This window comes from Lentinula edodes, assembly GCF_021015755.1.
Source record: "Lentinula edodes strain Le(Bin) 0899 ss11 chromosome Unknown C8R40scaffold_3, whole genome shotgun sequence".
Taxonomy (NCBI): Eukaryota; Fungi; Basidiomycota; class Agaricomycetes; order Agaricales; family Omphalotaceae; genus Lentinula; species Lentinula edodes.
The window spans coordinates 476,664-488,908 of NW_025764309.1; the positions used below are offsets into that span (position 1 = coordinate 476,664).

General features: G+C 45.9%; 8 protein-coding genes across 8 annotated transcripts; 5 read left to right on the forward strand and 3 right to left on the reverse strand.

Moving 5' to 3' along the window:
* The first annotated feature begins 33 nt into the window (after positions 1–33).
* C8R40DRAFT_1082846 (uncharacterized protein) lies at positions 34–2,263 on the forward strand. Its single transcript, XM_046227212.1, has 8 exons — positions 34–256; positions 310–365; positions 426–624; positions 683–779; positions 829–921; positions 974–1,233; positions 1,289–1,315; positions 1,369–2,263. The coding sequence occupies exons 1-8, from the start codon at positions 209–211 to the stop codon at positions 2,149–2,151; spliced, it is 1,563 nt and encodes a 520-aa protein (XP_046090773.1). The 5' UTR covers positions 34–208; the 3' UTR covers positions 2,152–2,263.
* On the reverse strand, positions 2,264–3,371 carry C8R40DRAFT_1082848 (vesicle transport v-snare protein vti1). The gene is made up of 5 exons (XM_046227213.1): positions 3,143–3,371; positions 3,033–3,091; positions 2,607–2,972; positions 2,493–2,554; positions 2,264–2,421 (listed from the first exon to the last, which is right to left on the reverse strand). Exons 1-5 carry the CDS (start codon positions 3,246–3,248, stop codon positions 2,334–2,336), a joined length of 681 nt encoding a protein of 226 aa, XP_046090774.1. The 5' UTR covers positions 3,249–3,371; the 3' UTR covers positions 2,264–2,333.
* C8R40DRAFT_1082849 (integral membrane protein DUF106-domain-containing protein) lies at positions 3,372–4,508 on the forward strand. The gene is made up of 6 exons (XM_046227214.1): positions 3,372–3,424; positions 3,485–3,548; positions 3,603–3,688; positions 3,753–4,042; positions 4,095–4,256; positions 4,311–4,508. Exons 1-6 carry the CDS (start codon positions 3,411–3,413, stop codon positions 4,499–4,501), a joined length of 807 nt encoding a protein of 268 aa, XP_046090775.1. The 5' UTR covers positions 3,372–3,410; the 3' UTR covers positions 4,502–4,508.
* Positions 4,509–4,754: 246 nt separating this feature from the next.
* C8R40DRAFT_1034425 (uncharacterized protein) lies at positions 4,755–5,553 on the reverse strand (the record flags this gene model as incomplete). Its single annotated transcript, XM_046223427.1, has 5 exons — positions 4,755–4,886; positions 4,948–5,081; positions 5,139–5,356; positions 5,415–5,439; positions 5,490–5,553. 5 exons carry the CDS (start codon positions 5,551–5,553, stop codon positions 4,755–4,757), a joined length of 573 nt encoding a protein of 190 aa, XP_046090776.1.
* Positions 5,554–5,812: 259 nt separating this feature from the next.
* Positions 5,813–7,790, forward strand: C8R40DRAFT_1140296 (uncharacterized protein). Its single transcript, XM_046229469.1, has 4 exons — positions 5,813–5,970; positions 6,029–6,108; positions 6,169–6,200; positions 6,256–7,790. Exons 1-4 carry the CDS (start codon positions 5,897–5,899, stop codon positions 7,537–7,539), a joined length of 1,470 nt encoding a protein of 489 aa, XP_046090777.1. The 5' UTR covers positions 5,813–5,896; the 3' UTR covers positions 7,540–7,790.
* Positions 7,791–7,855: 65 nt separating this feature from the next.
* Positions 7,856–9,368, forward strand: C8R40DRAFT_1165931 (SVP1-like protein 2; the record flags this gene model as incomplete). Its single annotated transcript, XM_046230772.1, has 4 exons — positions 7,856–8,006; positions 8,066–8,350; positions 8,401–8,830; positions 8,885–9,368. 4 exons carry the CDS (start codon positions 7,856–7,858, stop codon positions 9,366–9,368), a joined length of 1,350 nt encoding a protein of 449 aa, XP_046090778.1.
* A 289-nt stretch (positions 9,369–9,657) lies between these two features.
* C8R40DRAFT_1034460 (DASH complex subunit Dad4) lies at positions 9,658–9,984 on the reverse strand (the record flags this gene model as incomplete). The annotated part of the gene is made up of 3 exons (XM_046223431.1): positions 9,658–9,768; positions 9,826–9,870; positions 9,925–9,984. 3 exons carry the CDS (start codon positions 9,982–9,984, stop codon positions 9,658–9,660), a joined length of 216 nt encoding a protein of 71 aa, XP_046090779.1.
* A 181-nt stretch (positions 9,985–10,165) lies between these two features.
* Positions 10,166–12,172, forward strand: C8R40DRAFT_1158355 (arginine-tRNA-protein transferase; the record flags this gene model as incomplete). Its single annotated transcript, XM_046229725.1, has 14 exons — positions 10,166–10,340; positions 10,397–10,443; positions 10,496–10,506; positions 10,561–10,606; positions 10,775–10,873; positions 10,938–11,059; positions 11,106–11,259; positions 11,314–11,361; positions 11,419–11,497; positions 11,553–11,583; positions 11,634–11,673; positions 11,735–11,849; positions 11,906–12,015; positions 12,071–12,172. The coding sequence occupies 14 exons, from the start codon at positions 10,166–10,168 to the stop codon at positions 12,170–12,172; spliced, it is 1,179 nt and encodes a 392-aa protein (XP_046090780.1).
* Between the last annotated feature and the right edge of the window lie 73 nt (positions 12,173–12,245).

Sequence of the window (12,245 nt, forward strand, 5' to 3'; positions counted from 1 at the left end):
TTGTAAAGGCCAGACCTGGGCCAGACTGTTTATTTGTTAGTTTCCAAGTACCATCGTTCGAGTCTGTCTGTGCTGTCAGTTCACTCTTTCTTCCTCAAGTCCACCGCCACTTCCTCTCGCTTTGCAAACGGCTTATGCGACCGGCTCGCTCTCACTGTCTTTGATCACAGCACCCTGACTGCATCTTCACCTCCTACCAACAGAAATCATGTGTAGTGGTCCTAAGTGGAAGCGAGAGATTGTACCAGACCATAAGGTGTCTATGCATTTGATTCATACACTGTTCTATAGCGTTAACTCCTATTCAAGTTCGACTTTGTGGATACTCGCGAGTTTACAGACAATGGCTTTATTATGCGAGTAAAGTACGTCTTGTCGTCCGTTCTCCCACCGTTCAACTTCAACAGCGCTCAACGTCATCCCAGATATCTGTGGATATACATCATAGTCCTCAAGTCCTTCTTGGTCTATGTGTCCGATATCTTCACCGCTATCACCATGTTGACTACCACTTCCTGGTCCAACGAAATTTTTAACAATTGCCAACAATTTGGCTGTGTGAGCATTCCTTACAACACTGGCAAATGGCTATTCGTCGGCTGCATCATCTTCTCGTTTTTACTGGTAACTTCACTGCCGCTCTTATTGCTCCTCGATCTGGAGTTGACATCGATCACTCTAGCTCGCATACGAGACTCGTAAATCCAAGAAGATCATTGCCAGTAGAGACATTTCTTATGCTTTCACAAACGTCATGGCTCAACATTACTACTCCCTTCGTGCGTCTCAACCAACTCTTCAATGATTTTGATATTGATGACTCTACAGGATCCTATGATCACTTCTGTTTCTTTGACCATATCAGCAACTCGACTAAACTCAGCGACGATTTTGCGTTCTTCGTGTTCTTCACTTTCAAGAGTGCGTTTTAATATGTAGTATTCATAGGAATTGAATCTCAACTATTGCTTAGGCTGGAAGCGAGTCTTGTTGGCAGATGGCCCTCGTCAGACCATCAACGGCCTCACACTTTATGCGATATACCTTGCTCACAAAGACGAAGGTCACTGGTATGATGTGAGCAAGTACTTCAAGGACAACAGTCTGTCGACATCAGCCTTAACGGTAACGACTTTCTTTACTGTTGTCGTGTTCGCTGGTTCTCTGCTCCTTCTCATCGTGGCTGGCGTTTGTTACATTCCTCTACTGGCTCACATTCGTGGTAACCTCAAGGTAATTTTCCCGTTCGCTTTTGTGTCGTGTATGCTCATCACGTATTGGTACACAGGAATACTGCTGTCATAAAGTAGACAAAGTTAGTGTTGCACCATTGTATTTGCGATGCTTCATCTGATGTTCTGTCTCAAGCGAATTGACACTGTCATCAAGCGCCGAATGAAGCAGCGTCTTGTTGATGCTGCAAAGCTCGCCAAGAAAGAGGCAATGGGTGACTATTCTCACCTAAAGGACAAGAAGGGGAAAATGGTCGGAAAACCCCTACCTCAGCCTACACTTCCAAACTTGTCCGTCGACGACGATGACGACCGATCATCCATCCGAACTCGCGGTCCTCCTCCTAGCACCTATACCCAAGATTCAAATTATTACTATTATGACAAAGGTGGTGCTTATCCTCCCCCTATGCCAGCGTACAATCCCTATTCCGCCAACCAGTCCCCCGGATCCTATCCGTATCTCAATCCCTCGCAACCCGCGTTGTCACGCGAGGATTATCAGTCCGGTTATGAAGAGGACGACACAACAGGCCTCGCTGTTGCGGCTGCACCGTTCGCGCAACAATCTCAGACACATCTCAATGCTCATTCTTCGTCTTTGACCAACCCGTACAGTCCTGGACCCACTGGTGGGACAGGCTTCAACGCTCATGATGTGTATCAGGGACGCGATCCAGATCATGATGGGTTGGCATATTACTCCAACTCGCATTCCGAGACCTCTGAAGGGTTAGCGTATGACCAGGACTCACAACCGCAGCAAGGGGCTTACCATCAGGATTATGTCCCTCATTACGACAAGCAGTATTCTGGTGGTACATATCAAGATTATTCTACCTCTCAGCCTGTTTATGGTGCATATGCCCTATCTCAGAACAAGGATAATGGTGGTGGAGCCCATGGATATGCTGTTTAAGTTTGGACATAATATTTTTTCGTTTCAGTTTCTTCTTGTTCCAGGTTGAATTCCTTCTTACTGCGTGATATATATGTACAACAGCTGGATTATAACAATATAATACGCGCTAAATCCATGAAGGTTCATTTGATTGGACTAGTGGGAGCACAATGTTTACAATAAATAATGAAGTCAAACATCTAACTGAGTTTACTCCACACAACGATGATAATGAGGAATATGAGTATAGCAATAATGGCACCCGTCACAAAACGTTGCTGATACATCCTATTATTTATCAACAGAATCTATGGTTAATGGACATTCCAGCATCGAGGAAATATTAGACATGACTCTACCTTCTGATCATACTCGTCAACTTATTTGAAGCCCGTGCAATCGAGTTGTTTGCCATTTCAAGCTAGGTGACTGTATTCAGGACGTAAACAAATGACGAGACATTAGCTACCCACTGTGCTCCTAGAGTTCTCGATTTGTTCCCTCTGTACTCGAAGATTTGACAGGATGTCAGCACCTAGATCCTCGGTCTCTAATGCGAGCCTCTGCGAGTCTTGCAATCGTTTAGTGCCGTCCTCCAGCAGTGCCGTACCAGCAAGCAAACGTGAACGATCACTGGAGGAACCATAAGGGTCGTCTGAGGAATAACCAGGACGGGGTGTGGAAGATGCTAGAAGACTAGATCGAGCAAGTTGGGCAGAAAGGTCCTTGAAAGTCTTTTTGAACCGGGAAAGATCAGCCTTAGCAGACTTGAGACGATTCTGATACTGGGGCCGTATAGATTGTGGAATTCCCTGAATTTCGATGTCCATTTGAGATACCTGTAGACACGATAAGAAGGGCTTTCGTGAATGTACTCTAGATAACTTTATGGAACTTACCATTTCGTCGGCCTCGTCCAGTTCCATTTCTACCCGCCGTAGCGATGCTTTGCGCTGTTCTGTCAAAGACCATGTCTAGCGAGGGAATCTAAAACATAAAAGTAGCTTACCACCATCCTGATTCTCATCCCCTTCCAACTTTTCACGTATTGTCTCGATAAATTGCTTGAAGTCCTGCTCGTAAGAGTCGAAGAGGGCAGTAGGCGAGGTATCCATTTCGATTTAAATATATTCCGCTTTCCGCCAGGGAATGAAGATAAGTATCTAGTCGTGGTAGGTGGAAGTACGAGTACAGCAAGTGCCGACTGCGCAAGTGCCGGAGAGTCCGAGGCTGATGACATTCCGAATTTAGTAATCACCTTCTCGTCGCCCACCACGATGTCGAGTCCAGCGTAAGTCTCAGTTATTAAATTATCATACCACGAACTCAATGGACACTTTGGAGTATGTAGGGTATCCCTGTATCTCGACCCGCAGATTCGTGATTGGGTGCTTTTCCCAATCACTCTGGTTATGGCAAGTCCTGTCTACGCGTATGGACGAATACCTCAAATTGAACGTTTTACCTAGATCTTGGTCGGAATACTAAGGCACTATGTTGTTCTGCTTCTCCAGTCACCGCCAAAAAAGCTCGCTCGAGCCGCTATCCGTGAACAGTGAGTGATAGGGTGTAACGCGTTATCTATCTTCTTCATTTAATTAAATATTTTTCTGCTTCAGACGCGCTTTGATTCGTTCTCAAATCCTTCGCGCGACTTCCGCTAACTCTCCTATACCCCCTTCATACTACCGCTCGATATCCAGTCGCCTTGCAGCAGCGTTTGAGGCTGGAACGTATCTCAAAGATGGTCCTTCAGAAGGCGACGCACCTTCCACACCTGCAAATCCTATGACGGATCCTGCTGCAATGGATGGGATGATGGCGGGGATGAAAACCCAGATGGTGATGATGGTCCCCCAAATGGTCATCATGGGCTGGATCAATTTCTTCTTTCAAGGCTTTGTGCTCAGTGAGCGATTCTGCTTGCTTCTCGAAGTTCTAGAGCCCTGATTCTTTACCAGTAAAACTGCCCTTTCCTCTTACCCTCGGATTCAAATCCATGCTCCAGCGAGGAATAGAAACTCCCGACATGGATGTTAGATGGGTATCCTCGTTATCCTGGTATTTTCTCAACTTCTTCGGATTGAACGGGCTATATCGCCTGATTCTTGGTAATGATAATTGTATGTCTTCGCTGGAATTGATTGGTGGTTTTCTTATTTTGAACTCGTCTTTAGCCGCCGCGGATACTTCACAAACAATGATGGCATCTCCATTTGCTGCGGGGGCAAATCAACCTGGTCAACCGCAAGACTATGTCAAGTTATTCAAGGCCGAAAAAGACAACCTTGCGTTTGCTGAGGGCCTTTACTCATGGATGGGAGATGATGTAGAAACAAGACTGCTTCGCAAACACGGTAAACTGTGACGTTGTGTATAATTTATGTGCTTTGCTCTACAATGGTATACCTATTTCCACATTGAGAATAATGGCTACATTGCAACGAAATTACATGCTATGTAAATCGACCTCGTTCAACAAGTCCTTATATCATACAGCCAAAGCACCCAATAAGATATAGAACAACACTCGCAATATAATCATACAACCTGGAGGAAAATAATTAGAAAAACAGGACTATGATTTGATGAGAGGTCTCACTGCAACTAATTTCCATTATTTATACTAGACCATCGTAGAGTGAGAGCGCCTGAACGATTGTGGGATCTTGTTTGCTTCCTTCTACGAATTCGTCAAATGTTAACTTGGCATCTTTGTCCCTATCCATATTCCGGAAGATTTTATCGACACGCTACCGAGGTTTTGAATGTTGGTTCCAATATTGAAAAGCAGATGCGCATGCGCAAGCTCACCTTTTCCGGTGTGTCTTCATCGGATGGAAGTTTGACCATCTCCCCAGTCATCTTGTATATGGACTGGACTATCTGGAGCATCTCATCGTAGGTGATCGTTCCGTCCTTATCGATATCATACAGTTGGAAGGCCCCTACGATGAAGGGTAAATACTTTGATGACGATAGATCAGAAAGACCTGAGGACGTACATTTAAGTTTCTCGTCTAGCCTGCCTCTACTAGTGACACTGAGTGCACAGATGAACTCTTTGAAGTCTATTGTGCCGTTCTTATTCTCGTCGAAAACGTTGAAGACATAGTCTGCAAATTCTCCTGGATCGCCAAAGGGAAAGAACTGCTTGTAGATTTTACTAAACTCGGTTTTGTCGAGATGGCCAGAAGGACAATCTTTCCGAAAACCTTTATACCTGGTAGTAATAGTTGAATAGGGTAGCAACGACGAATGAACTAGTGACTACGCATTACCATTGCTGTAGCTCCTTCTTATCGACTGCATGACCTCGAATTAGACGAAGCAATAGTGATGAAGAAGACACATACAATAAGTATTCTTCTGGAGATCAGCTAATTGTTCTGGGGAGAGCTTTGACTGGGACTTGCCCATGGTGAAGATGGAAGAAGAAGATCTATCCGAAATGCCGGAAGTACAAATGCCGTACACGTTATTCCCGGAAAGGAAAAAGTAAACACGATGAGCCTTGAGGCGCATCGTGTACTGTACTTTATATATGGTGGAAAAGAAAGGCCTCGTGCAGCGTATAAGACAAGAATGGCAAACGCGAAAAGTAGAGGCCCTGATTCCCTGCTTTTTTCCAAGTTGCTCAGTCAAAAACTCACCATGATCATTCGTGAACTCTGTAATCCAATCGACAGCTTCTGGCATGTGGCACCACTCTCACACACCCAGTCATCCACTTTCTCCTTCCTTGTCTCTCTTTTCTTCTTAAATGTGCTATCCTGAGGGTTCTGTAAGCCATGCTGTCAACGATTGTCCTCTGTGTAAGGCCTTCGTCCATTCCAGGTTAGTTATCAGTAACTTTGGTGATTTGTGGGCCCTCATCGTCTTTTCCAACGAACAGATGTCCACATGTGAGGGAAGTCTGCAGAAATCGTGCGCTACATCCTCAGCTGGATGTTGTCTATCTGAAAAATGCAGAAGGTATACTTTGTGTCGCCACACTTTTGTCATCTTCACTTATACGTGCTCCCCCGCAAACAGTTGATTGGTTCAATGGGTGTGGATATTGCAAAGTGTGTACCTTCATTCTGTAGTTATTGTTTATCCTCAGCTCAGATGACTCTTCAGTGGGCTCGTTTGAATCCTTCTCAGAAGCCTGGCTTCCCCAATCCCGGCTGGCCAGGCTGTTGTCGTGCTCCCGCTCCGAGCGAATATCGAATGATACAGGCTGCTGATTGGCGATCTATCAGTATCGTACACCATATCCCAATTCCTCCGGAAATCAAGGTCATCCTCGACGGACTCACTACTGGCGGGCGATCATCTTCCAAACCGTTCATGCCTCCATTGGATCGCAGGAACAGCAATAGTGGCACTGGCACCGGCACTGGGGGAGGTAGCCCTCCAACCAAGCTAGGCAACACCGCTGTCAAACCAGTATCGAGTGCGAACAAGGTCCGTACATCGGCGAGCCCGAAAACTCCCGCCGCCACACTTTCCAAAGCGACAGCCAACGCCGTGGAAGGCATCCGTAATTCTCCGGAAAAGGAAAAGGCTTCCTACAACAATTCTGCACACTCTTCTCCAGGCCGAAAGCAGATTGAGCTCGACACTAACACGACACCACGACGCAATTCGGGTAGTCGAGCTCCGCCAGCTATACCGTCTTTCAACAAAGGGTCTCCCGATCTACGTTCGTCTACCTTACCCTCAGGCAAAAGTTCCCTTGAGTCACGTTCATCTGCTATACCCTCGAACAAAGGCTCTCCCGATCTACGCCCATCTGTTATACCCTCGGGCAAAAGTTCCCCTGAGTCACGTTCGTCTGCTATACCCTCGAACAAAGGCTCTCCCGATTTACGTCCGTCTGTCATACCCTCGGGCAAAGGCTCTCCCGAATCGCGCTCACCTGCTACAACCTTGAACAAGGGCTCTCCTGAGTCACGATCATCTGTCGTACCTCTGAGCAAAGGCTCGCCAGAAATGCGTCCCAGTCTCGATCGACGTCGTAGCAGCAACATCCATCCTCCTACTCCAAGCTCCAAGTCTTCGATCCCGTCGCGGAACACTGCTTCCAGCTTCACGCTTGCTTCCCGCAAGGCATCGAAAAATGACGATGCATCCAGCGTTGCAAGTGGTGGTAGTGGAGGATCAGACTCACTGTCCGACAGTACAGTTACTTCCGATGGGGGATTCACTGATTACCTATCGGACGAATCTGAGGCAGAACTTCAACGACAAGCAGAAGCCAAAGCTGCTCTTTTGGCGCAGAATCAGGCTGAGGAATTAGAGTTCAAAGCCGCTCGTCAACAACTGGCCCATGTTGACTTGCGTCCCCCCAAATCTTGGAACCCCACGAACATCACGAACAACAATACGGCTCTACGTCTCACGACCACTACGAAAGGTTAAGTACCTGCGATGTACACACATGTATCCAAGGGTTCTCTAAGACTTCTGCTTTCCCATGTAAAACCTATATATCCCTTACATACGTATCTATCATCTGTACCATATATCACACGGCATATACAGGAGGGCCAGCATGCATTGATATCTCTCTATTCTGTTGTTTACAATCTGTTGTGTTTGGAGTGGACGAATTGCTTTACTTTGCCTGTAACCACCTGTAACAGTACTTCTATCAGTTCTAACACGTGTGATAAGAAGGTCTGCTCTTCCCATGACGCCACATTAACTTGGACCACGATCTTGAGTCCGTTTTCTCATGAACTTAGCCCGCCATTCCATCACAGCGACAAATCCCGTTCACATATTCGACACCAGGCTCGACGCAGACTGCGAAATATTCACAACCTGTTCACCGGCTGGATTCGCCGTATACAGAGCATGGCCTCTGCAACTGCTGAGGAAACGCGGTATGCCAATGCACTTGTCTTGTTGAACTTTCTGTGCTAACGTCTTTCAACTTCTTCAGAGTTAAGCGGAGGTACTTTGGCTGCTGCGATGCCCATGCACACATCTTCTCTCCTCTTTCTCTTGGGTGGCGGGCGAAGTCCATTGTATCCTCTAAACAAAGTGATCTTGTGGGACGATGCCATCGGTAGTGAGGTGGCTGAGTTGGAATTTCGTGAACGGGTACGGGGCTTCGCTTGTAGACGAGGATGGCTCGCAGTCTCTCTTCGACGCAGAGTGATCGTATTCGAGATTGGCCGTCAGGTCACAAGATATCAGGAATGGGATACCTGCGATAACCCCAAAGGTAAGTGACCATGGCAAGAGGCTTCATCATTACGTCTGATTGGAATTTAGGTTTAGTCGCACTAGCCTCTGGCACTCATGCTACTCTATTGGCTATCCCCGGTCGTCAAATGGGTCATGTACAGCTTATCCATCTTCCTCCATGCTCTCCTCCTCCGCTGAAAGGCCCTCCTCCATCAACACCTCCAAAGAAGCCTCCACCTCCTCCTGAAAAGTATCCTGTCTCTATAATCGCTGCTCATACGACTGCTCTCTCCACATTATCCGTGCCGCCGTCTGGACGATTACTTGCTACAACTTCCTCACGAGGCACACTTGTCCGAATATGGGACTCTCTGACTGGGAAGCTGGTGCGTGAGCTCCGAAGAGGAGCAGATAAAGCCGAGATATTTGGTGTGGCTTTCAGGCCAGACGAACAGGAATTGTGTGTGTGGAGTGATAAAGGTACAGTACATCTGTTTACTTTACTTTCAGCTGTTTCGTGAGTCTACTACATCTTGGTACGTCAAGTTCGGGCTCATGCTCTTGATAATAGAAATCGACAATCAACCTTCTCCCCGCTTGCGCCATATATTCCTCTTCCCAAGTACTTTGAATCAGAATGGTCTTATGCACAGTATCGGATCCCTACGCAATCTTCACATATATCCCTTTCAGCTACAACATCGTCGCGCTCAACAACTGAAGACATTCCAGATGAGGAACGATGCGTTGTAGGCTGGATCGAGGTTCCTTCGGAATCTGCTTCAGCCCCGAGTGAATATCAACTCATCGCACTGACCTACGCTGGAGGCTGGTATCGTCTCTCTATACCAAATACTAACTCCACCATATCTGCACCATTCTCTTCGAGTTCGCCTCCCAGGGTCCTACATGGTCGGTCCCCTAGTGTATCTTCAACAAGAAGCGAACGCGGCTATAGCAAAGGGAAAGAGAAGGAAAAGAGCAATCATTCTAAAGCGAGTCAATGTCAATTGCAAGAGTTTCGGCGCTACGGAAGGTGGGATGGATGGGACTAGAAGGCTCCCTTGCGGGTATGTACATTTGTAGGATTTTTCTACCTTTGGCGTTTTGTTTTTGGTTTATTCGTTCTATACCCGTATAATCAATGCTCTTCCTACTGACATTAATTTGGCTATGACTGCTCGGTCATGCTGTACTTATGATTTCTTCTCTGTTGTTGCATTACATAGATTCCTCATGTCACATCTGTACTGCTAAAACTGTTGGTTCGAGTCATAATGACCTCTAATGACCTATGTACACTTACTTGCTCATTGTTCACACTTTGTCATCAACTATCCATCGTCAACTGTGTGTTTGACCTTTCCCAGACGACAGATTGAACTGAACATTCTTTCTGTATTGCATGGATAGATTGGCTGCAGTTTGGAGATGATAATTTGCTTGTACAATTTCCTGGGAGAGTCACATATTGATGAATGAGGGTGGCTGTTAGATTGTAAAATTGCGAACCTCTAGGCTCTTGTTCAGTTCTAAGATAGTCTCCGTGCATTTTGACTTCGAAGTCCACTTAGCTACCAGCCGACAAGCAAGACAAGCCGTAACACGTACCGTATTCTTCAGGATGCGTTCCAGAAGGACAGCCTGGCGTTCTGCATGGGGATTTTCCATAGATGATTGTAGAAAATAAAGATAGCCAGAAGCGCTTGAGTAATATATTATATATAGTCTAAGCGCTTAGATCAACTCCCATTGAACATTCACCACTTGACGGCCATCCTGGATTGATCTTGTAGGAACCTTTACCTTAATCCTCATAGCACGGCATATATCTCTATTTGGATCCCTAGCAATGATCTTTTCCGTCGGCCAACCAATTGGACGTCATGCGAGCAGTTGTGGTTACTGCTCTCCATCCGGTGAACGAAGTAAAACCGATTCGTCCCATACAGCTGCATCTCTCGTTGCGCTTCAGCTATCTTCTGAAGTGTACCAAATGATGCTTAACCGAGGTTGGCGTCGCTCGGGTGAGTGCTTAGCAGTTTATGTCAACGTTCACATCGTCACTTACCGGAATAAATAGGAAGATTTTGCTATAAGCCGCATCTACGATCCTCCTGCTGTCCCCTTGTACGTCTCGTACGCTACTCAGAAGCGTTTCATGTATTCACTATATCTCCAGTATACGATCAAGTGCTTGCATTCTTCTATGTCCGTTTGATTATTTATCAATGATCTCCCTTTCAGATTAGATGTTTTATGTTTCAAATCATCCAAACATCACAAGAAGCTCGTAAATCGGCGCGTCCCTCTCTTAAGTTCTGGAATGCTTCCAAGGCTGATACGAACCGATGTAGGTGGAACACGTTTATTCAGCGTGGTGGCGATGCAGGGTACTTAGAGGCTAGCTGTGGTCTCGAGCTGATCAATGACTTTTATGAATTGCAGAAACCGCGGAAAGCAAAAAGGGAAAGATAATGCTAAATTCAATCTCAGAGCGTCTATCCATGCCTCTGAGTTTCACTCAGATCAGAATCAGCATTTCGCGCATAAGTTCGAGGTAAGCAGTAGCTTGACGACAGCTGAACTTGACGCAACTAATGATTGAGTTTCTTTCATTTTAGATGACTCTCGAACCTTCATCCTACACTGATGAGAAATACGAGCTATTCAAGAAATATCAGACCGAGATACACTTTGATTCTACTTCTCCTAAAGGATTCAGAAATTTCTTGGTTGCAACGCCGTTACATGTAGGTCTCTGTGTATGATGCTAAAATGTACATACTCAGTGAATCCCCTGAGCAGCAAGAGCCCATCCAGTACTCGTCTCCTCCGACTAGTGATCTTCCCACTCACTATGGATCTTATCATTGGTGTTATCGCCTGGACGGCAAGCTCATAGCTATATCCGTCATCGATATACTTCCTGAATGTGTTTCTAGCGTAGGTTCACAGTCTAGAAAATCATGTCGAACTAACGACCCCCTTTCTGTGCAGGTCTATTTCATGTATGACAAGGACTATGAAGCATATTCCCTGGGAAAGGTTAGAAACGACATACTTCACTGGTTAGTTCCGCTGCTCAATAGTCTTTTCCGGCAGTTGAGCGCTTTGAAAGAAAATGTTCTTGCACAGGAACTTTATGCTGCTGGTGCCCCATCTTTGAAATATCTTTATCTAGGTCCCACCTCTCCGTCTTTCTCGTTCCTCAAAGTTACAATTTCTCTCTATTCTAGGTTACTACGTTCACTCCTGCCAGAAAATGAGGCACGTCCACTCATACGTTTAAGAGGCTGCATGGAATGATCGACAGACAGGTACAAGGGCGAATACCAGCCAAGTTTCCTCTGTGATCCAGTTGAGTACCTGGTATATACTTGAAGTTTCTCCGAGTGGATGCTGAATGAGTTTTGAGTAGGAAACCTTCGAATGGTACCCATTCGCCGATTGTACAGCCCTTTTGGCGGAATACCGATACGCATGTTTCTCTCGACCTGAACGTTCATTGAGAGGAGAACCAGATCATGAACTAGGTACAGTCGTATTCTTAATCCAATACAACAAGTCCGATCCACGTATGTTTATATAGAACAAGACTTCAAGGAGTCCCATCCTCAGGAACCGGAGCAGGATACTTTAGAACGTGTCTTCGTGATCTCGGAGGTGGATGGCCCTCAGATATCAGTAATACCAGCCAATGTGAATTGTTTAAGGATCGATATATTTGTCCACTACTGACTTAAAGCCCTCTCAGCTTTATTCTGATCGGAATTCTCCTTTTCACAATCGCGAATTATTCTGCTGCATAGAGGAGTTAGGAGTGGATCTGGCTTCAAAAATATTTTTTCAGCTTTGATCTTCAATTATCTGGTAAGGCTATACTTGTTGTCGAAGCTTCTAATTCATTGCTCTGAATAGCTCGATCCAAG

What these genes read in the sequence shown, in the direction of transcription:
- C8R40DRAFT_1082846 (XM_046227212.1), top strand. Translation starts at nt 209, where the DNA reads ATGTGTAGTGGTCCTAAGTGGAAGCGAGAGATTGTACCAGACCATAAG. An exon ending in CGTGTTCTTCACTTTCAAGA is followed by an intron (nt 922 to 973) that starts GTGCGTTTTAAT and finishes ACTATTGCTTAG; the next exon opens with GCTGGAAGCGAGTCTTGTTG. An exon ending in ACATTCGTGGTAACCTCAAG is followed by an intron (nt 1,234 to 1,288) that starts GTAATTTTCCCG and finishes ATTGGTACACAG; the next exon opens with GAATACTGCTGTCATAAAGT.
- C8R40DRAFT_1082848 (XM_046227213.1), bottom strand. Translation starts at nt 3,248, where the DNA reads ATGGATACCTCGCCTACTGCCCTCTTCGACTCTTACGAGCAGGACTTC. An exon ending in GGATGAGAATCAGGATGGTG is followed by an intron (nt 3,092 to 3,142) that starts GTAAGCTACTTT and finishes GGTCTTTGACAG; the next exon opens with AACAGCGCAAAGCATCGCTA. An exon ending in TCGAGAACTCTAGGAGCACA is followed by an intron (nt 2,555 to 2,606) that starts GTGGGTAGCTAA and finishes ACAGTCACCTAG; the next exon opens with CTTGAAATGGCAAACAACTC.
- C8R40DRAFT_1082849 (XM_046227214.1), top strand. An exon ending in TCCCAATCACTCTGGTTATG is followed by an intron (nt 3,549 to 3,602) that starts GCAAGTCCTGTC and finishes CGTTTTACCTAG; the next exon opens with ATCTTGGTCGGAATACTAAG. An exon ending in CGAGCCGCTATCCGTGAACA is followed by an intron (nt 3,689 to 3,752) that starts GTGAGTGATAGG and finishes TTTCTGCTTCAG; the next exon opens with ACGCGCTTTGATTCGTTCTC.
- C8R40DRAFT_1140296 (XM_046229469.1), top strand. Translation starts at nt 5,897, where the DNA reads ATGTGCTATCCTGAGGGTTCTGTAAGCCATGCTGTCAACGATTGTCCT. An exon ending in CTATCTGAAAAATGCAGAAG is followed by an intron (nt 6,109 to 6,168) that starts GTATACTTTGTG and finishes CCCCGCAAACAG; the next exon opens with TTGATTGGTTCAATGGGTGT. An exon ending in ATGGGTGTGGATATTGCAAA is followed by an intron (nt 6,201 to 6,255) that starts GTGTGTACCTTC and finishes ATGACTCTTCAG; the next exon opens with TGGGCTCGTTTGAATCCTTC.